This window comes from Stegodyphus dumicola, chromosome 8 (genome assembly GCF_044657685.1).
Source record: "Stegodyphus dumicola isolate Sdum_Otavi_A_Nest chromosome 8, ASM4465768v1".
Taxonomy (NCBI): domain Eukaryota; kingdom Metazoa; phylum Arthropoda; class Arachnida; order Araneae; family Eresidae; genus Stegodyphus; species Stegodyphus dumicola.
The window spans coordinates 25,761,037-25,783,903 of record NC_140775.1 but is presented as its reverse complement, the minus strand read 5'-3'; the positions used below and the strand labels follow the sequence as shown (position 1 = coordinate 25,783,903).

Genomic DNA, 22,867 nt, shown 5'->3' with positions numbered 1-22,867 from the left:
GTTTATTTTTTTTCTGAATGAAATGAAGAATTTCTGATAATGTATAAAATGATGCATTTCCACGTGCGATTACTAACAATTTCAAGTTACTCAATATACGTGCTGAGAATATTCTCGATAAGGGTGGATATGGATGGCTGCTAATCTATTGCTTTTTATTTCGTACTCTGAACAGTTATTATGGTCTATGAGAATAAAACTCACTGGTAGATTCTAATGTTAATGCAGAGAAATCTTTCTACCATATGGTCGATACCTAGTTAGTTCAATATTTAAGATAATAATAATAATTTGTGTATGTATATATATCTATATATATATTCTATCTTGCTTAATATAAAATATTCTTAGTACATAATGATGGTGTTTTAAAATTCATAATACTTGACATGTATAAAATTATATTTATTAATTTAATAATTAATTTAATAATAATTTATTAAATTAATAATTCAAAAATTCAATTCATAATTTGAAAGAAAACGTTTGGTATATTAAAATCATATTTATGACAATAATCTGTAAGTGTCCTTTAATAATTTATTTCTTGTTTTATTTAATGGTTTATTGCTGTTTCTATTTTGAGTTTCTGTGTTTACCAAGAAAACTTAAATAATATTCTGCTATATTTAAGTAATACAATCACATTAGAATGTTTATTATGTCAAGATTCTGTTTTTTTGTACATATTTTGGTTCCTTCCATGACTGGTATCTGTTTTTTCATGATTTTCATCACAAGCATAAAACTCGTTTCCACTTTACATAAAGCCATTTAAAAGCCAATTAAAGTTGTCGCTACTCTTCATGGCTTAAAGTTTTTCGTTTAACTTCTGAATTATAACACCGCCCGCGATGCTTATTTTTGTAATAAAATAAGCCATTTAAAAACAGCAATTTCTGACAGCAACGTCAACATATTTCTCTGATGCTATTTGCATCCCTTTTCAATATTAACAATGTTAATAAACGTAAGAAAAATATTTATGCATTATATTTGTTTATGGATTTATTGTCTAATCAAATCAGGACATTTATGATAGTTGTTTTTATAATTAGCAGCTTTTTGGATTGATGATTCCGTTCAAGTGGGATTCTGAAACCATGTTTCACAAATTCTAAATAAGTACAGTTAGAAATAACGGGAACTGTTAGAATTTACCAACATTCAGTAGGTATTGTCCCCATAAACTAGTTGTCCGTATCAGAGAAGCATTTGTTTTTTGATGAATTCAACAGCGAAACTTCGGCGGTCCACGGGCGATGAGGCCTACCACTTAAACTATCAGGATTATTATAGTGTCTCGACACTTGGCATTCTTTTGTCTTTGTAGTCCCTTTGTATACTGAATTCAGAAACACCTTCTAGCAATACCTGTCCCACAAAGACCCACTTTAAAATGAGTTCCCGCTCATACAGGGATTCAAGGCAATGAAGTCGCTGACCTACTGGACAAACAGGCAGCCAACTGCGAGGATTTATTAGAACGACCAACTAAACTCCTTGGTCTCACATTAAGCGAATAGCTTTGACAAGTTTGCTACAAAATTGGCAAAGTAGATGGACAGATACAGAGGTCGAACGAAGGACATAACACTTACTGCCAGAAGTTAACATGGAAATTAAGACCCACTGTGCTAGACTAACACAGTTCGTGACAGGTCATGAACCATTACCTGTATACCTCAACAGATTCAGACTTAGGGATACTCCTCTCTACGAATGCGGAGAGGATGGCGACACGATTACTTTCATTGTGTAGATACAAGAACCTGGCACTGGAAGAAACCAGCGGACTGTGCCTGGGCAATGTGGACGTCTAACACACTCAAAAACAGAGTAATCCTTGGTAAATCGAGAAAATCTCAAGACCCTGCCTAAGCAGAAACAACAGTGAATAATAAAAAGTTTCAAATGTTCAGAATTTAAAGCAGGTAACCAGAATAACGCTTAGTGCCTGCAGTTATCAAACTATAGAAACTGGTTTAGTATGTAATATTCAACTTTGTTCCTCGCCGTTTGGTTCATGTCCGTGGTCGGAAGCCAACATAGCGGTGCACTCACTCTTTGTCTTTGGACAAAAAGTATTATATTGTTATATTTCGTACTAAATATAACAATGCATTTAGTATTACATTGTTAAATTTCGTAGCAGAAATCACACTGCATACTAATAACATTCATTCTTACACTTTTATTATTATTATTTGATCAGTATTGTTCTAAGTCACAATGCAATTTAAGTTACATGTTATCAGCTTTTCTTGCTATTACGTTAGAATTCTTTGTGCATCATTACCATATACTGTATTTGATAGAATTTATATTACAATTTTTGCATATATATCTATTACGTTGATTCTTATTTTTTTTCCTACCGGTTTGACATTTGTGTTATATATGTGTTTAATAGGTTAGCTTTAGTTCCTGCTTTTGCAATATTTTGCTTAATTTGCTTATATTTTGCTTTTGCAGCATTTTTGAGACCTTTGATATGGATACTATATTTTGAGAAAACAGAGATCTTCAAAAGCATAGAGGCTAAATACATTTATATAAACAATCGCCTAAAACATCGAATTTTTTTTTATGCTTTCATATTAAACGTTAGTTTCTTACAACTGTTTAAAAACAAAACCTTTGTAAAAATTCACTCTAAAAATGAAAGTTGTGGTAAAATGTATTTCTAAGCTTTTGGCCATTTCAAAGGCCAATTGTTTGTAGCATTTCAGCAAATTTTGCGCATTAAATCAACAGAATTATACATAAAATTCTTTTACATGCAATGTTTGCAAAAGCTTAATTTAATAATTTAGTAGAGGTAGATTAAACCATATCAGCCAAGATGTTAAAATTGTATAAAAAAAACCTATTACATTTAAAATATGAATCAAAATTAAAGACGATCGCTCGCTTACTATTTTCGAAAATATTTTATATAATTTATTTAAATTGGAAATATCAATCATATAAATTTTTTAGAATACAATATTGATTATTCATATTTTTATATTCCTACAGACTTCTCAAGGTACAATAATCTGAAACATCATAACTTGAATGGGCTTTACAAATATATAATTAGGCAAAATGGAAAATTTATTAGCATATGTACCTATATATTTATTAATTTTAAAGAAGCAATATACTTACAAGATTTTAAGATATATTAATTTTCCAATTAAAGTTTTGTGAAAATTTGAGTTTCCTGCTTGCATTTTTGATCTTCCCACCAGAATTTTGAAACATTTGCTTACTTTTTAAATATTGTACATTTCTAAAAGAAAGGCTAATTATTGTATTTTTCTAGTATAAGAAGTTTTAAAATTCTAATTAAATTTTCGACTCCTTGTTCTTCGTTGTCAATACAAAATATAATGATTATGCGTGCAATAATGTTAATAATACTAATAAATTAAATACATAAGCATGCATACTTAAAAATCTTACATGTTTTTATATTTCTTTATTAACCAGTAAGCCTCGATTCTCTAACTAATCGAATAATGCTTTGAAATAAAATGACTCACCAACGTACCTGTGTCCTGTAAAAATTCCGTCCTTGTTTTCAATTTCCAATGATCTGTCTCGAACAATTGTTTTGATGTGTTAATGTTATTATCTACCGTTAATCATACGCAGAGAACTAATTTTTTTTTTTTTTTTGACTGCTGAATGTTGGTATTCATTCGTCGAGAGCACAGAGGGAACTTAGATGTTTTGGCTGCTCAATGATCTCTTTTAGACTGTTTTTGATTACTTTCATTTTCGAAAACATTAATTGTAAACATTGATCAGCTGACTGAGTCTGTAATGGCTTAAAGTCGAAATGCCAATATGTTTTCAGGTTCATGTTTATATATGCATATTTTTAAGCACTATCGTCTACAGCACTATCGTCTATTTTTTTAGTCTTAACCTGGTGTCGATGTTACAGTCGTTTTCTTAGTAGTTCAGGACGGCAACAACAACAGAAAAAAAAAAAAAAAAAAAAAAAAAAAAAAAATGAAATATTTCAGATTTTAAATTACGTCCAAAGGAGCCTTTTTTTAACATTTTGTGTGTTACCTTTATTTATTAATATCATGTTCTTCGCATTTAAACCATAAAATTTAGTTCAAGAGCAATATCGCAAAATAATTTTAAATTGTACATATCTTTAGAATTTCCGATACAAAGTCTCACGCACTGGAGAAAAAAATATTTTTTCTGTACACCGTTTCCATTGCTGGCTTTGAAATCCTTGAGTTTGTTAATCAGAAATTCGTTAAAGTTTTTCAAAACATGAAATCGATAAAAAAAAAAAAAAAAATTCCAAATTTCAAATTTGTGTTTCCAGATTCGCAGTAGAATTACGTCATTCAACGTTGGATGGCTTTACGTACCATTGTTTTATCACAAAGCGATAAACATACATACATTTATGCAGATCCTTCATTATTTAATTTCTTCAAATATAATACAGGGCGATAATATTTGGGGGCAACAGTTTGAAAAGTGATACAGCCTTTTAAAGATTTCAACGCAAAATGTTAAAAGGAAAACAAAAGTACCTCAGGGACAAAGCTCCTTTGGAATAACAAAATGTTTTATCCAAGTTCTTTTTTCAGTTTTTCTTTTTACTTCCTTGTTCGAAGTAAAAAGGAAGTATTGTAATCGCGAAAAGTTTCAGGCAACATATTTCAACGAAAATATCCATTTTGACCGCTATCGAATGCAATTTAACGATGTTTTTGCGTGATATCTGTACGTAAGGACAGAATAAAATGCTCTTTTCCATACTCTTTTCCTTCAAAAAAATTATAAAACTAAAACTGCTTTAAAATTAATTCTGAAAAGAATTTTTCGCGGCGTCTGTACTAACATATGTACGTATGTATCTCGCATAACTCAAAAACGAGTAGCCTCAGAACTTTGAAATTTGGTATATAGGATTACTATAACATGTAGATATGCACCTCGTATTTTGGTTGCTATCGGCCGCACCAAACGCATATAAATATATTTATATATATATCCACTCTATTACCCGGCTCAGTGATCTCAGTTTCTTTACTCTTATATGTATGTAAATTGTACATTTTTTGCTTTAAAAATGATTGAATTATGTTGTTTTTATCTTCCGGTTAAGGTTTTTATGCCTTTAGTAAATCTGTATGCAATATTTTTAGAATTATCAACAATTTTAAAGTTGTTTAAGTGCCGCTAAGCCTTTTTTTTTTTTATGGCGGCCATTGATTGTTTACATTTGAAACAGGAGACTAGTGTATTTGTTGCCAATCTAGAGAAACTTAGCTTCGCAACAACAAAGATAACACCTTCCTTTATTATTGCCAACTAAATCATGCTTAATCCTTTCTGGAATTTTTTCGAGGAAATAAGTGTTTAAGATTTACTTCATAATTTTTAATATAGATATTTTGACTTTTTATGTATTTTTGCCTCCTCACGAAGTGAGAACTGAATTAATTGAATGAGAAATACTCAATCGTCTGTGAAAAACTGTTTCTTTTTTGTTTTATTTGCTTAATTTCTTTTATACATCATTCTAGCTTTATTAAAGTATTTGAATAGAACATGTGGCAACGATTAGATAATTCTATCCTTTAAATGATATAAATTTTATGCATTATGAGTTATAATATGAACGAAATACAATACTGTTAAGTGAATCTAGCGCCAGAGTGTCGCTATGGTAAACAAATACTACATTGAATTTTAAAGAATTCATTTATTGTATTGTGGTTTATGCGCTGTCGGCGAAGTAGATTTAATTCAATCCAATAAGTTTAAATGAAATGCAAGAAAAAATGCGTATAATTTAATATTCCGTACAAGGAAGTCATGTGGTGTACACATTAGATTTTTTATTACATAAGAAAGTACACTTATATTATTAATATTTTTTAATACCGCCAGATCGAACTACACGCCACTTAACATTTTTTTCTCTTGGACCTGTTTTACCCCTCGTCATTTTTCTTCCTTCGCCTTCCTGAATCATACTAACCAACATGCTGATGGCACTGCTAAAGCTAGGAATAATAACTGAAATAACAATAAATAATAACCAATGTATGCTTAAAACTCATTCATTTCAGAATGCCTTAAAACTAACATCAAAACTGTTCACAAAATGCAAATCATAAAATTAAGATTAAAATCATAAAAAATCATTAAGTAATAAGGCTTATACTTTAGTAATCAAGTTTGACTTAAACTGAGCTTTGATTTTGACTTTTTTTTCTAGTTTGAGTTTTAAGGAAGTTCTTTCTTTAGAATTCAAAGTTTTGTTACATTTCGTATTTTGTTTTTACGTCATACTATAAGGTATTTCTCCCATCTTCTTGACGTGCCTTCGTGGTGTGGTGGTTTGCACACTTTGCCGGTATTCCAGAGGTCCACGGTTTGATACTCGGCGAAGGCGTTGCTAATTTTTCATCTTTCTCGCTTCCAAAAAATACCTAATGTTTCTACAATACATACACTGGTGTGCAAAAATTAAGGACTAGACGGTTTTTTTAATATAACTTTGTACAAAAGCTTTCCAAATCAACACATTTAATACCGTAAGATCCCCAATACGTAAGGACATGAGTAATGTAAGCAACACTTACTAAAAGAGAAATCAGAGGGATAAAAAGAAGCTTTATTGAAAAAGTAACATGGAGCGCAATGCGACTGAAGGCCGAAATATCCCTGTGATGGGTGTCCAGCAAGAAACATCCGGTCTTTAATAGGTGATATGATCCCCCCTGACTGCTAGGCAGGTTTCACAGCGTCTGCCCATGCTGAGAATGAGGGTGTCAATGAGTTGTTGAGGCATTGCTGCCCATTCGTCTTGCAGCGCCAATCGAAGCTCCGGAATCGTTACTGGTGGTAAGGTACGAGCTGTCAAGGGTCTGCCTAGAAAATCCCATACATGCTCAATGGAATTGAGATCCGGAGATCGTGCCGGCCAATCCATACGTTCAATATCCTCACTCTCTAAGAGCTGTTCGGCAGCTACTGTGCGATGACATGGTGCATTGTTGTCCATGAAAAGGAACTGCGGACCCATAGCGCCTTTAAAAAGACGCAGATATGGAAGAAGAATCTCGTTACAATAACGGGTCCCGTTGACTGAACCTGCGTCGAAGATGTGAAGGTCTGTACGACTACCAAGCATGATGCCTCCCCAAACGAGAACACCGCCATCTCCATACCTGTCCCTTTCAATGATGTTCGAGGGATGATTGCGGCTTCCCCGCTCTCTCCAGATGAGTATGCGATGAGAATCGCTACTCAGACTGAATCTGCTCTCATCTGTAAAGAGTACTCGTCCCCATTCATTATCTCTCCAATTCTGGTGTTCCCGGCACCACAGAGAACGCCTTCTCCGATGGGCAGGCGTTAGAGGTACACACCGTACAGGGCGTCGTGCATACAGACCACCACCGTGCAGTCTTCTCGTCACGGTAAAACGCGATATCGGGCATCCAGTCGCCTGTGTCGTGTGTCTAGCGATTTCTCCGGCTGTCTGCCGCCTGTTTCTTCTGGCCTGTAATGTAATATACCGGTCATCTGCGGGTGTGGTTCCTCGTGGACGACCACTACTAAACCCCCGGATAGCTGTTCCTGTAGTTTGAAATTGTCTCCAAAGTCGTGAAACGATGCTGTGAGCAATTCCGAACTCTGCAGCCACACTTGCCACACTGCGGCCTTCTTCCAACTTCCCAATGATTCGACTTCGGGTAAAAGCATCCAGATGTCGTCTAGCAGATTGATTATTCGCCATTTCTCGCTGAGGCAGCAACTCGGTGTGATTTTAACTGCTATACGGCGTGCAATCTCTTTGCCAGAAATACTGATCTTACACCGACAACATGCTTTATACTACTCAGACACTCCCCCATTACGTCTACCTGCATATCTGCGCATGTGCTACCGTACATCACCTTACTTAATCTCCTGATTGGTCTTTCTGTCCGCTCTGCCTCTTCGTTCAGCTGATATGCTAATTTTTCGACTTCGTCCTTAATTTTTGCACACCACTGTATGTATGAGCAAATATGTTTCGTGGCGAAAGAAAATTCGATTTCGGTATTTCGACAGACTACTAAGTTTCAGATATCAAAGATTTTCAGATGATTACAAGGTCACAGCTATTTTTATTAAAAGACGAATTTATATTTTTACGTAAATATTAAAAATGTCACATTAAATTCAAAATAATAGTAGAAACCGTTCGTTCTCAAATTAAGTGAACCGATGCTGCTTTTAATAAGTGCATCTCTACTGAAAAACAGTATTACATTTTAAAACTCTTTTGGGGGAACGTTAAAATCCGAAAATCCTTTTAGATTTTTTTCTTTCCTTACTTATTTTGATTTCTTAACATTACATTTTGCTATTAATACATTTTTATGTGACTAGTTTGACTCGGATTGAAGCTGTGGAAATCGTAGTTATCTAGAAGACTGGAAAAAAGAAAGTGATAATTTTATCATTTTGAACTTATTAATTCGTCGAGAGCACAGACGAATTCCTAAAATATTCCTTAGATTTTTTTCTATTATTACATATAGTTGCTAATGTACTATTTCATCAAAGAATGCAATTATTTAGAATGCTAAAAACCAGGTGACCATTTTGCGGTTTTGAATTTCCCTAAAAACATCTTTTAGAATTTAGATAACTTATGCTACTCCCCCTTTTCCCTTTTTTAGCTCACTCAAAAGGACGATAGCCCACATGGGCTATTAGTCTCGAAATCGGATTTGGCCATCGTCCACTATAAACGGCGAATCATTTTTCAAATTGTTTCCATCAAATACTATCGTCCTGTATTATTTTTAAAGAAATTAAATAATGAAGTATGCATATATGTATGCTCCTCGCACTGTGAAAACACGATGGCACCTAGGGTCATCTAATTTTGAATAACATTGTCTTCCACCCGAACATGTGCACTTTGTGAGAATGAAAATTTCTCACACCACGCAGTTCATCAGCATCGACACTATCGTAATATTAATCGCAATCGCTGGACTACACGTTGCATATAAATATCCGCCAAACATGTTTTTCGTTTTTTGCTGACTATGGTTCGGACGAGTATGCTGGGCTGCGGAACATCACACTCATGGAATGATGTCTTTTTTGATGGAGAAGAAGGAGCGAAGCAGTATAAGAATTGCACAAAATAGTCTGAAAGATAATGTAGAAAATTAATCCACCTATAAAATAATTATGCTAAAAATTGAACCGTCTTGAAATAAATTGTTAATGTGTGTTTCGCATTAAGAAATTGCTGCTAGTGTCATTCGCTCGTCTCCTCTTGGATTATACCTTGTGCTGACCAGAAGAATGTGTGTAAAAAAAGAATAATATAGTCGTGTATAAAACAACATCTGCAAGCTGTTTACATAACGTGGAAGCATGTCCACTACGAAAAATAAACTATGAAATAAGATATAAAATTTGCTTTCGATCTTCGCTAAACGGCGCGGTCCTTCCGTTCTTATGTTATTATGTTCTTGTGTTTTTGTGTGCTATGTTATCAAATTGATATTTTTAATAATTGAATAAGGTGAGACTGGGAAAAGAAGCGTGTCTCCACAACTCTCATGCATATGTGTTTGTGGGTAAGTGATGTAATTTTATTATTCTCTATTATAGGGTTACGACGCAATGTGCGGCATATTTGTTTTCAAGCCAGTAAATATTGGGCACATGCACTTTGATTTGATTCTTCTAAGTATCTAGTTAAATAATGTTTTACACACAACACCCCACACTTGGAAGCCCGAATTTTTAATTTCGAATTTCCTATTTCATATTTTTTAGAACGTTAATGAATTTTTCTTCAACGATTTGAAAGCGACCACTGCCAACACTGTACGGAATAAAACGATTTTATCTCCAGCGCATGAGACTGTCTATCGGAAATTCTAAAGAGATATTGCTTTTAAATATTTTATGATTTTGGTGTTGAATTGAATTTTATGTGGTGTAACGGCGAAGAACATAATATTTAATAAATAAATTTAACACATAAAACTTTCGGAATAAAAATATAAAAACATAATTTTGAAAGCCATCTTACTTAAAAAACTGAACATTGATATGATAAACTAACAAAAGACTAAAAAATGTGTAAAAATGTATGCCAGTACTTAATACTGCATCACGAATTATGAAAGCGTATGCATTAAAGCATACGCATTTACGCATATGATGCTATGTAGCTTTTAAATTTTTGCAGTTTTGTTGATTAATTATATTTGGTACACGTGCGAAGAAAATGAGTCTTAATAATAAAACTAAAAAGATAAAAAGAAGTGGATTAGCAGGAGTAAGTGTAGCAGCAGACTGGTAAACTGCAAACTGTAAAAACAACCTTAACAAACCCTTTTGAGCGACCGTTAAAATCTTAAACCTTTTCAGATTTTGCTCTTTTTATTTTTAATTATTTAAAAAAGTATTTAACACAGCTTCATTTTGTAAACATGTAAAATGTTTACGTAATAATAACTGCATAAATAATAAAAAATTAAATAAATGTTAATATGTATCTTTGTAATTTTTCGCGTTCAATAAAATATTCACAGTAAAGCTGCTTTAAATTTCAAGAAAAGAGGTGTATTACACATACAAACATTTTTCGAACAGTTGGAAACTTCGATTCATCGCGACTAACATAATCTGATGTTTATTCAAAATCTGTCACAATCGAAAAGTCTGTCTTTTTTATTCATTTTTTAATACGGAACCACAGGTCTGCGACCGAGATTCGAGAAATATTCATTCGTTGAATCGTTTTGAAATATTCTGAATAAAATGGTTTCTTTAGATAAAAGCACGTAGGTATCTAAAGAATATTCAGGACATTCTCTTAACAACCTTGAGTGCATAATAAAAAAAATGTTTGCTACATTTTCATGAGCAAAAGAAAAAGGGACAAGGATGATATTCCAATAATTTTAAGGAAGGATAAGTATTTTTTCATTAAGGGGACTCATACACCTTAAAACCGATAAGATATTCGAATAGGTGACTGTTGCAAGAATTGGGATAACTTATTTATTTTAAAAGCAATTACTTCCAACTTTTTACAGCTGACGACATAATATAGCTGCTTTCTGAAATAGTAATCAGAAAGTTTGTGTTGCCACAAATATTTTTATAATTTAATCCGCTTTGTGACAACATTTTTTGTCATGTTTACAACTTGCGCGCACAGTTTAAAACATTCTGTTTCATAATTTAATTCCATATTTAATATATAGCTTTTATAACATTTGGAAACTACTGTGAACCTAAAATTCTAAGAATTTCATGTTAAATTTTTATTTTATTTTGAGTTTATAAAATGTATTTTATTAAAAACATTTTTAATGTTTTCGCCCATAAATATTTTCAATATTAAAATATTCATCAGATTGTTGGTTCAGTTAGAAAATAGTGCCCATATAAAGAATTCCATCCAATTTCAAGTATGTACCATTAGCCATTTTTTAAATATCATGCGCGCAAGGTGGAAACACGGCGAAATATTTTGTCACAAAGAGGATTAAATTACAAAAATGTTTGTGGCAACACAAACTTTCTGGTTACTAGTTTCCAAAGCAGCTATATTATGTCGCCAGCTGTAAAAAGTTGGAAGTAATTGCTTTTAAAAGAAATAAAATATCCCAATTCTTGCAACAGTCACATATTCGAAGATCATGAGGGGTTTAAGGTGTACGAGTCCCCTTAACAGGCTGTTTGAAAAATGCTACAAACAGAATTTCTTTAAATATTGCTCTTCCGATTAAAACATCTCTTTAAATGAAGTTTTCCCATACTGTGCGTGAGGAGGGTTTCAAAATAAGCAATCTAAATTTTAGAATATTTTTGTAGAGAAAAATTTCCATTTAATAAAATATTTAACATGCTTTAAGTAATTAATAATTAAATATTTTGTAGTTTTGCGTTAAAACGTCTATGGAAGTATTCAAAAGCAATGTCATTTCTTTTCCATTGGACATTGACTTAATTCAACATCTTTTTGAAAAAATTTAATGGCGTCTTCAAACCAAAATTAGCTACCTTCTGATGCAAAATTTTATTTGTTCTTCAATTTGTAGATTATCATTTAAATTTACAACCTCGTACTCTGATTATATATCTCTCAGCAAGTTTTCGCATAAGGTACTCCATTTTCTGCTCTTAACAAATCAAAGTATGATAAACGTTGTATTAAGAAAACGTTTTAGTTAAAGGAAAATCACATTAAAAGTTATATTTCATTTTTTTTCTTATTAATTGCCTTTATATGCTTATTTATTGTAAGTCGTAATTTTAAGGTTCATTACTGTCAAATTAAAGTTTGGCCATATATTTTTAATAAAGTGTTTATTTCTTCGTAGGGTTATAGAGCTTGAGATTCTGAATCCAACAAAGTTTAAACTGCAAAAATAGCTGAAGAAGAACATTAGATATTGCAGAAATATAGAAGCTTAGTTCTTTACAGAAATTCTCATAGTGGGAAGTTGAAAATAGATGACAATTTCTTATCAACTTCGGAACTTTTTGGAAATTTCAGGAAATCACCTTTTTAAAGCTCGAAGAGCGATTTTTTCTGAAGCTTTCATAATTTTAGGCAACACCATATAATGTACGGCTTGGACAGCCAGCAGTCTGTTCGTTTCTGATTATACTCATATTCAAAATAACCTTTACATGCATGAAATAACGTATTTTCTAAAGTGTGATCTATCATTTTATGTATTTGTATGACTTGATACATCGTAACACATAAATACAAAAGAAAATTTTAAATTCATTGCCTATGATGTAAACTTGTAGCACGAAATGATGAAAATGGTAATAATATGTTATACAGAGAGCTCAGAATTACTTAAGGCTAATAAATTTAACATGGAAGTAGCTGCTATTTGTTTACGATCTTTTTAGTCATTTCTATAAAAGTTCCAGGGTTCTGAAATTGTTTTCACAGCGTACAGATTGTTTGTCTTGAAATTTTCACACAGCTCACTACTTCGAACATTGTCTGCTCCCCTTTTTAAACTGCCGATGATTCGTCATTTCACAGGTTCTTGCTAATGATATTTAGGAGTCACACCCAAACTTCGAGCCGTTTCTAATTCTTACACACTAAAATAAAATAATGAACTAGAAAGAAAATCATTCATGTATTCACTTTGGGCAAAGTGCTTAATTCACCACCAGATGACACAGTGCTTTAGTTTTCACGTGAGAAACGTTTTCATTACTTTTGGTGGTATAATGCTAATTATTATTGTCTTTTAGACATTACGTGCAAATTTTAAGAGGTACATTTGACAATTGAAACACTTTTCCATCTTTCCCCTCTCCTACATCTTTATCAGTGACAAATTTCAAGACTTATTAATCCCTTAAAAGTTTTTATTGGTCTTAAAATTAGAAAATTTCTCAGAGGTGACAATTTTTGAAAAACAAATGAAAGTTGTAGAAAAGAAGCCTAGTGAGCCTTTAAAAACATATAACGAAGTTTCTGGGCAATACAAAGTACCCGAATTTTAAATCAATTGTTGGGGACATGCTGCAGAAGTACAAAAATTCTGGCTCTTCCATGAGCTTAAAGATTCACTTTCTAAATTCATAGATACACGATTTTCCTGAAATCTGTGCTTCGCTAGAAAGAAGTGGGTCAGAGATATCATCAAGATATCAAAAACATGGAAGAGAGGTATCAAGAAAAATGGACTAATTCGATGGTGACTGACTATTGCTGAATGTTACACCGAGACGAATCCCATCAAGAACATAAACGAAAAATCGCGCAGAAGACCATGAACGGTCCATGGAAACTTCGATATACATGAAATAAAATTGTATAATTTACGGGCATTGTTTAACTATAAGATAAGGAAAAGAAAAAAATATAAAAAAACCGTTTTAAGTCAGTTTTAAAATCTCACATTTTCGCAACTTTTCGATGTTTACTAGATTCTTTAAATTGCAATTTCCAAACAAAAATAAAAACCTGTGTGGATGGAAAAAAATGAACTTCATTTTAGGTTTCAGCACTAAAAATTGTATAGGAATCAATTAACGAATGACATTAGTCAAATTTTGCAGGCTTATGTAATCGCTACTAAAATGTTTTGAAAACTCTACATCTTGAGCGAAGAATGAAGAAAATTTGAGGATTAGGCTGGCAATAAATTTAATTTAAAACTATGATGCTCCAGAGATTCGTGAAAATCTTAATTATTGCTGATATCGGATTTTTTAATAAAATAGATTAATTGCTTTCGTGACTAATTCTTTAAAAATGTACTTTTCTTTCGCAAGGACGACGTCGAGCCATAACTGAGAAATGGATTTCTTGTGAACTTCTGCGAAACATTATTCCATGCTTTTCAAATAGAAAATATGTCCTTTGTTTCCAATTGTGTTTTTGTCTCCCTTCTTTGATTTTCTTTGTTTCGTGCACAAATTATTTCGAAGTTATTTAAAAATATGTGAATTTTATTTCTGAATTCTTTCTTCTTAATGTTGAATAAATTTAATAATTATGATGTGCTTTCATTCAAGTACTTATCTGCCAAAAAAATTATGATAAGAAAGAAAAGGTAAAAGTACTACTTTTTATACTTCCATCTGCGGCAGAAAAGAGAAGTCTGTAGAGACACAACTTTCATTTCCAACTCCATGAAACTTCTTAAAGCATAAATGGGACATGAAGGGAAAATTTTGTCTCTAAGCAGAAGAAATTCTAAGAAAAGCAAGCTAAGTTTTCATAGTAATAATTGTTTTCAATTACCATTTGACGATTTGCTAAAAACTGTTAAAAAGGTTATTCTTAAGACTAATAGGTAATGAGCTCTTCTTTTTCTAACGTATAATAATAGACAATAATCACTTATTGCATTATAAATTCTTTTAACTTGCAAAAATTAAATAATTATGATTTATACAGTGAGAAAACTCGATTAAGTATTAAATAAATTAAATGGAAAAATTCATTACGTAATTTAAATATTAAGTTTAAAGCAAAGAAAATGTACAGCTACAGCTTATTGAGCCAAAATAGCCTGAAATGTAACACAACAGTGCAGTTCCGAAGACATTTTAGTAGAATAAAGGAATTTGCAGCTAAGTTCTCATATGCAGCAAGTTAATATGCGGAGGGTGCAATAAGTAATAACAGTAACATAATTACTTCGTTAAAATTAAATTATAAATTAAAAAAGATATATAATTAAAAGATATATATATCATCGTGAATTTTCTAAAATGTAACATGAACGTCTTCATCAAAAGCTAGACTCTGCCAGAAAAATAAGATTACAGGGCACGTCTATTTAAACATTGACGTTAATGCCTATCTCGCTAAACTGGCAAGATATCCCCAAGCTGGTAATGATTTTGTCGGCTAATTTTTGTCGCCAAATTTCTCTAAAAATCGCCAATTGGTGCCAAACTTTATGATTATTTAGCGACATATTGCAGTCGTCCCTGTTTAATTGCAATTGGTACTGTAATTGAATAACTCTAATATATACTTACAAGTGACCGTATTCGATCCTGATACGTAACTTTAACGGTACATACTTTTGTACTGGAGACGGTGGCCAAACATTATGGCAAAAGTTAAGTTTAATGTACAAGATATCGTTTCCAAGACTAATTGTTTAACTTATTTAACGTGTAATGGAATGTGCCCAATAAGCAAAGGTATTCCAACTAGAACATAAATCTCAACGCGTTGTGAGGATGCAATAATCCAATTGTTAAAATACCTGAATTATCGACAGTAATTTTCAATAATATTTAAACATGTTACTTACCAAATAGTGTGTGTATCTAAAGAAACACACACAAGAAACATATTTTTTTGCACATTTTGATAATTTTATTACTTAGCGTTTTCCTGAATTTACTAATTTCTTGAATAAAGATATATATATATCTACAACACTTTATTGTTACACAGAAGTTATAGTTAATAATTGAACGAAAGAAAGGGCACATCGTGATAGTATTCATAGCATCGGTTGCTCGTGCACAGATTCATATCTTGAAACATCTGGATTAATTAAGAAAACACAAAATATGTTGACACATAGGGGCGAATGATATGCTCTTCAAATCACAAGAAATGTTTTAGCATGTACGAAGAATTATTCAGGCATTACTCATGAGTTCGTTATACCTGCAGCATGATGGATGAAGCTGGCTGAAGTCGGCGGTAATAATCCGTTTCAACTTTCATATGGAAACAAGTATAAAAAAATTCCTATAGTTTTGTGTATGTTTGAAATATTCATCCATGATGTTTTCGTAAAAAAACTGGAATTTGTAGGAGATTTTGACCAGACATTCACTTCAAAGTGTGCAGAAACAAAGTTGTGAAAAAGACGAGGCGAGGCGAAAACATTTCCTCCTTTCAGCTCTCGGTGGAATAACGTGTTACAAAACCGGTTCGGTCCGACTTTATGCTTTCGCGGTTTGCGATGACGATTAATTTCATCGAAGAGGCAGGCTTTTACAACTTTCTAGTAATTTCGAGAAATACAAGGTACTGGAGGTTTCTGGGAGGCAGGGGGAATATAACATAAAACCGGAGAGAGCATCATTTCTCAGTTGCTTTTAATTAAGTTTTGACTTTGGAGTAATGAGAGATCTCTGCGCGGGTTCGATTCCCGGCGAAAGAGGTTGCTCATTTTTCATCTTGCCTGCTTCCAAAAAATACCTAATGTCTCTACAGTTTAAAGTGGTAACTACTGTCTGTGCTCTATCGTACTGAGAAGAGACGATTAATTTTGTGGAAAGTTCCAGAACTGTGAAGTGTTTCTTTTGGGAAAGTAAATTTTATCAGACAGTCATCGGTTTTGTGTGCATTCGAACCATTACGAACCCTTACGCACTCAACACCTATACACATTTAATTTAGAATTAATTTAGAAGCAAGCAATCTTGAGATTGTCTCTAAATTCATGTCGGTTGTGGTATTAGTATGAAGAGTATAATTTCCAGAAACAAAATTTTAGAAAAAACATTCATTATCTTTTACTCGGGCATCTAAGATATTTCAGAAACTCTTTCCTGCTGCTTAATTTTTAATAGCTCAAATTTATGCAAAAACAGTTTTGTTTCCTCTTTACACCTATCTTGATAGAAACTGAATCTATATATCCATAAAAATGTCCTAGTATTTGCGTTTCAATATTAAATATAATCAAATTTTAAGATAATTTATCACTAAAAATGATTTTATGTTTGTTAATAATTGTAGAATTTAAATAACTTCATACATTCTACTAAATTTACTTTTTTTTTTTTTTTTTTGGTAACTGTGAACGCCTTTTATCTTTATTTTAAAATATCATATATGTATTTAAAAAAAAAAAAAGGTTTTCTGGGATTTCTGGGATAGTTTAAAACTGGCATGACTTTCCATAAAATTAAATTATTTTAAAATTTCAGTGCAGTCTTTTGCTGAAAACGTGGATCTTAATTCTGTACGAATTCGTCAAATTTTATATGTAGAATTTCTAAGCTTTCGAAAGATAATGTGGATAAACCATTTAACTAAAATTAATTAAGGTTTATTGAACACCTTAATTAACTTTTTTGCAAACTCTAGTTTTCTATTGCATTCTATCTGATTCAAACGAATTATATCTGATCAAAATGAAAAATAACGAACTACGAAATCCACGTTTCAGGTATAAAACCATCTTCTAACATGGACAAAGGATGTACGCCAAGTGAAAGGGGTGATTTTCCGTCGATCGATCAGCGCATGCGCAACACCACCCACTCCCCTTTTCCCTTTCTCTAGGTGTAACTTTTCACTAATTATTCACCACGTTTCTTTTTGTGATTCCTTTTCTTTATCCCCTTCCCTTCCCATCACACTTGCACAACGTATCATAAAAGATTTTTACTCCCCTTCTCACCATAGTCGACCCCCTACGTGGATCGTTGTTTTAGTTTCACTTTTATTTTTTCCAGACACGTGCTATAGATCAAGCGTGCGCGCTTTTCCCTCTCTCCCTCTTTCTACCTCTTCCCAGACGAAATTCGAATGATAGACAGCGCTATCGTTTGCTCGTTCGGCAGTGTATAAAAGCACGCGAAGATCGTTCTGCTCTTAAACTTCCCATTCGCGTCCCATCTAGTTCTCATTTCCGCTGAACGCCTTCAACTGACCAATCAACGTATATCCCGATAGCCCGATGGCATTTAAGGTAAGTTCCTCGAATTTTCGTTTGCCGTTTAAAACGATTTTATAAATCATTCTTAAATGTCTTCTGCGATAATAGAAATGACAGTTAATATCGGTTTTAATAGAACACTTTCTGGAATGTTTCACTTAATATCTGGCTAAAAATGTGTCTATAGGCCATTACTGATTTAATGAACTGATGTTAAATACATTGAATAATATTAAAGTCTAAACAAACCGGATAATAAAAAAATGAGGATTAAATGATTTTTTAATAGTTACTGTAAAGACTGCATTCGTTTGCCTTTAATGACCAAACCTTAATTTTATGCATGAAACTATTTTGCCTTTAAACATTGTAAATCTAACTTTTCTTAAACATATTTTTAGTTAGGTTATTTCTTAAATAGTTAAATAAAACTATAATATTATAGAAAATTCATAATTCTATGAAAACTAATAATAAAGTTTAAAACTGATCTGATATTTCAGATTTATCTTTTTGTATTATATAATGCACTTTTTTTTCGTTTTACTATGAATCATACCTCCTTTTTGATAATTCTCAACTTATTTTTTAAGTTTTTTTACCTTTAAGGCTTCGTCAATTTTCGAAGCATAAAAACATTCACAAATACTTCGATCGTTAGCACAATTAAAAAAAAATTACCATCAGAATTTGTTGCAGGTCATAATTCTAAAAAACTACCTTTTAATCTCCCAATCCAAACTTAATTAATAATTCAACCAGCGATTGAATGGAAACAGAAATGATTTAAAAAATCATTTGTTCAACTAATAAAAATTAATTTATTATTATTTATTACTACTAAGAAAGAGATGCTTTTAAGTCATCTAGGATTTCTTTTAAATTTTTTATATATAAATTGTAAAATATATATAAAATAATGATAAATAAATAAAAATGTTCAAAGTAACAACTCGGTAATTGCTCAAGAATATTTAATGCATATATCTTACAAATGAATTCGTCACTGAAGAAATGTACTGAAAAGGTGCTCTACTTCAGAGAAACTGCTACTGAAAAGATAACTATTACTTATTTTTTGCTCCCTAGACAGAGTAGTGCATGTACATCATATTTTAGCAATTAGTAGAAAGCTTTCCTTTTTTGAGTAAGAAGCTAAAATACAAACCATACTAAGTGGGCATTTAACTACACGGAATGAAATAAATTTTATATACTAGTTTCATATCTGGCTATTACGTATTATGATGTAAATTAATATATTTTGGGGGATAATTTTAATATCTTAAATATATCCAAAACAATTAATAAACAGCTCTAAATTTCAAACATTACGTATTGTCTACACAGAATCAGAAAAATTGTCTAAACAGATTTGTCTAATCAGAATTAATTCCGATTATTGCTTTCTAACACTGAAGATCCTCCGTTGGACCATTTCTAATTAGGTAATGATATGGCTACAGTGTTAAACTAGCGGTTTCACTCTACAAACCCTTTTAAAAGCTCTGTTAACTCCGGCAAAATTTCCCCCAACAATGTTCAGAGGTGATAAAATGGTGGTAGATTAGAGCAAATGGGGAAGTGGTATATTAAAACAGTTTTAATACATAATATTTACGTGAAACAAAACGCATTAATAATAAATTTTATAACTAGAAGATTTTTCAAGCTTTATTTAAGCTGTAAAGATTTGTTCACCTTTAATTATAAGTTCTTTAGTTATTTTTAAGTATTTTATTGATTTTAAAATAATTTAATATATGAAGAATGATATCGCTTCAAATATTAAACTAAAGAATAAAACGGAGTTTTCTGAAATGTAATGGCATATATACATGTCAACTTCATTTGCATTTAGAATGTGAAAGCTACTAGGACTACCATTCAGAATGTAAAGATTAAAAGTAAATCTATTACCACAAAAATTCTGAGTGAAAAAATACAACTAAACATACGAAATAGACTTCTTTAGGTATCATATTACCCTTAACTTACAGCTGCCTCACCAGCGGCCAAAGTTAAGACTGCTGAATACTCAGAGCTCAACCTGGATTCAGTGTCAAACGAAATGGCTGGATGCAGGGCTAGTTTTCGTGGTTATCTCTATAAGAGAATGAGCTTCGTGTGCACGTAAACACAAGCCACATTCTCTTAGATCACTTCTCCGCCAAACTGCTGCCGGCAACCAGCAACCGAGCGGTAAAGTCGCTTTCAGTTCGAGGTTCTAATCTCGCGGACGGGCTAGCTGCATTGACGTTTTCATGGTTTTCCCCCCTTGCAACGTGTATACGAGCCAGTTTCGCCGAGAAAGTTCTCCACAAAAGCAGCCCTTCCTTTAGACCGACGGCCTTCTAGGCTTTGCCGTAATTACATAAACCAAACCAAACCACCAAGTCACTGTTTTTGTCACAGACAACTCTTATGTGATATTCCAATAATCTAAATTCATCTAACCTAATTTTATGCAAGCTAGACTAAATTAAACTGACTGACCACCAAAATGTTCACGACTCCTGAGTTACTTATTTATCGCTTACAGCAGCTAGAATAGCAGCAGTACCTCGTGTAGCAACAGAAAGCCAGAACTCTCCCTTACTGGGGTATTGCAGCGGCACCGGATGTTTGAAAACTTAGATAGCAGTTATTCCCATTCAATCAATTCTCGCGCTTTTGTCTGTACTTTTGTCTGTACTTAGTCCTTCCTTTACATATTCCTCGCGCGAGAAAATAAAATTAGAAAGAAGAAGAGATTATAAAGATTAATCGGTAAGTAAGAATAAAAATGCCTTGGAAATTGCTAACGCTAATAATATTGAACATACACTTTCCTTCAGTGGTAACGGTGCAGAGATGTTAGGTTATTTTAAAGCAGAAGGTTCGAAAAATGTGCAATGCCCTCGCCAGGACGCGAACCTGGATCTCTCGGATACGCGCCGAAGGAGCTATCGTTACACCACGAAGACATACTGGAACGAGGGAGAAAATACTTTATATACTTCGCGTGGCCTATTATGACCATGAGACCAACTTTGGTTAGGTGTGTTGGGCTGCACTCACTACTGATACCTTATATACTCCCCTTTCAAAGGGCGACTGGGGGATTAGGAGACCCATTTGGCAAATCCTGGATGAGAAGAATTATCATCCACTCCTTTGTAATTCGCGCGCCACATGCAGAGTCATTAGGTTATTTTAAAGCAGGAGGTGTGAAAGTGTGCAGTGCCGTACCCGGGACTCCAACCTGAACCTAACTTGCTAAAATTACTTGCTAGGGTATTGAATTCTAATCTTATGTGTCACTTGCTAAAGTTTTGTTCATAAGTACTGTGTTCACACAGATGTAACCATTTTTAATATCTATGTTTTGTAACACTAATCAATGTGCCCTATGAGTGGATCTCGTGTGACTCTAACATGAGTCAGCTTTAGATAAGAATGGACGTGGCGCTAAACCAATTAACCATAATGGTAAAGGGGTGGTGCCCACGTCCTCCGTCACTAAACTAAACTAATATGCGCCGAGTGTGCTACCATTACATCACGATGGCATACTGGTAGGAGGCAGAAATTATCTTTTTAAAGGAAATTATGTACAATAATATGATTCCATCATCTAACTGAATATCTTTCCCAGTGATTTTTTTTTTTTTTTTTTTTTTTTTTTTTTGTCGTTAGTTGAAAAGTTTTTTTTTCTTAAATTAGCAAATGAAAAATTTTAGAAAAATCATGTGTTATTTATAGACGTTTAATCAAGATTACCGGAATTTAGAATATAATAAAAGACTTGATTGGGATTGATCCAAAATGCAAGTTCCGTTATTAAATTTAGTTGCCGAAATTATTTATTCTGATTATTATTTAATTATTAAATTAAATATTTTAATTTTTTTCAGAATATTAAAGATAAAGATTTCCATTTCTCGTTTCATTTCCAGTCCGAATATTACAATTATATAAAATAAGGAACATAATAAAGTTGTCGAATAAATTGTGGCTAATCTTTGAACATTTCGTCACCTCACCCATCATATTGTGAATACTGCATGGGAGACTTTCTGGGAGACCTGTTCTAATTGTTCACTTTAAGCATATCTCTCAATTGCGCAAAACTTATCTTACAATTAGCTATCCTTATTACAAAGTTTTACCAATATCGCATTCCCTTGAGCATTATGTTTAGCCCTAATCCCCGTGCGCCCATTTGTGCCCTAGGCTTCTGGATAATTAAAATTCCTGGTGGGGACGATATTGGCCCCTTTAAAAAAGCATTGCTCTAGCAAATTGTTATAATTTCATAATGGATATTAAAGTAGAAAAAAACATTTAAACTAAATCTAATCCTAATATGATAGACATAGCCTAGCCCAAATAAAATACAGGAATCAAACTTTTCTGAAGGCTGCCTCTCTCAGATATAAAAAATTTTGAGGTTAAATTGTTCGATTAAAAATGAAATTAAAATGCATTTCACTCGTTTTTGAATGAACATGCCATTAATTAGAAACTTCTAAAATTTTTCTTGTGCCTATAATAAATTAAAATTTATTATGTCTTCCACTTTAAATCTTACGTTAAGAAATAGAAATTATTAACAGAAATTACTCGGCATTACAGAATGAAAGCCTGATTTTTCTCCCAGAGATTTTCAAGCAAAGTTTTACTTTGAA

At 32.5% G+C, this 22,867-nt stretch overlaps 1 protein-coding gene across 1 annotated transcript in view; it reads left to right on the top strand.

Annotated features, from left to right (window-relative positions):
* The first annotated feature begins 18,071 nt into the window (after window positions 1-18,071).
* The window catches only part of LOC118196017 (insulin-like), a 30,443-nt gene continuing 25,647 nt past the window's right edge, over window positions 18,072-22,867 (top strand). Inside the window, exon 1 of the mRNA XM_035367377.2 lies at window positions 18,072-18,230. Coding sequence (XP_035223268.1) covers window positions 18,219-18,230 — 12 coding nt within the window. The 5' untranslated portion in view covers window positions 18,072-18,218. The remainder of the gene's footprint in view (window positions 18,231-22,867) is intronic.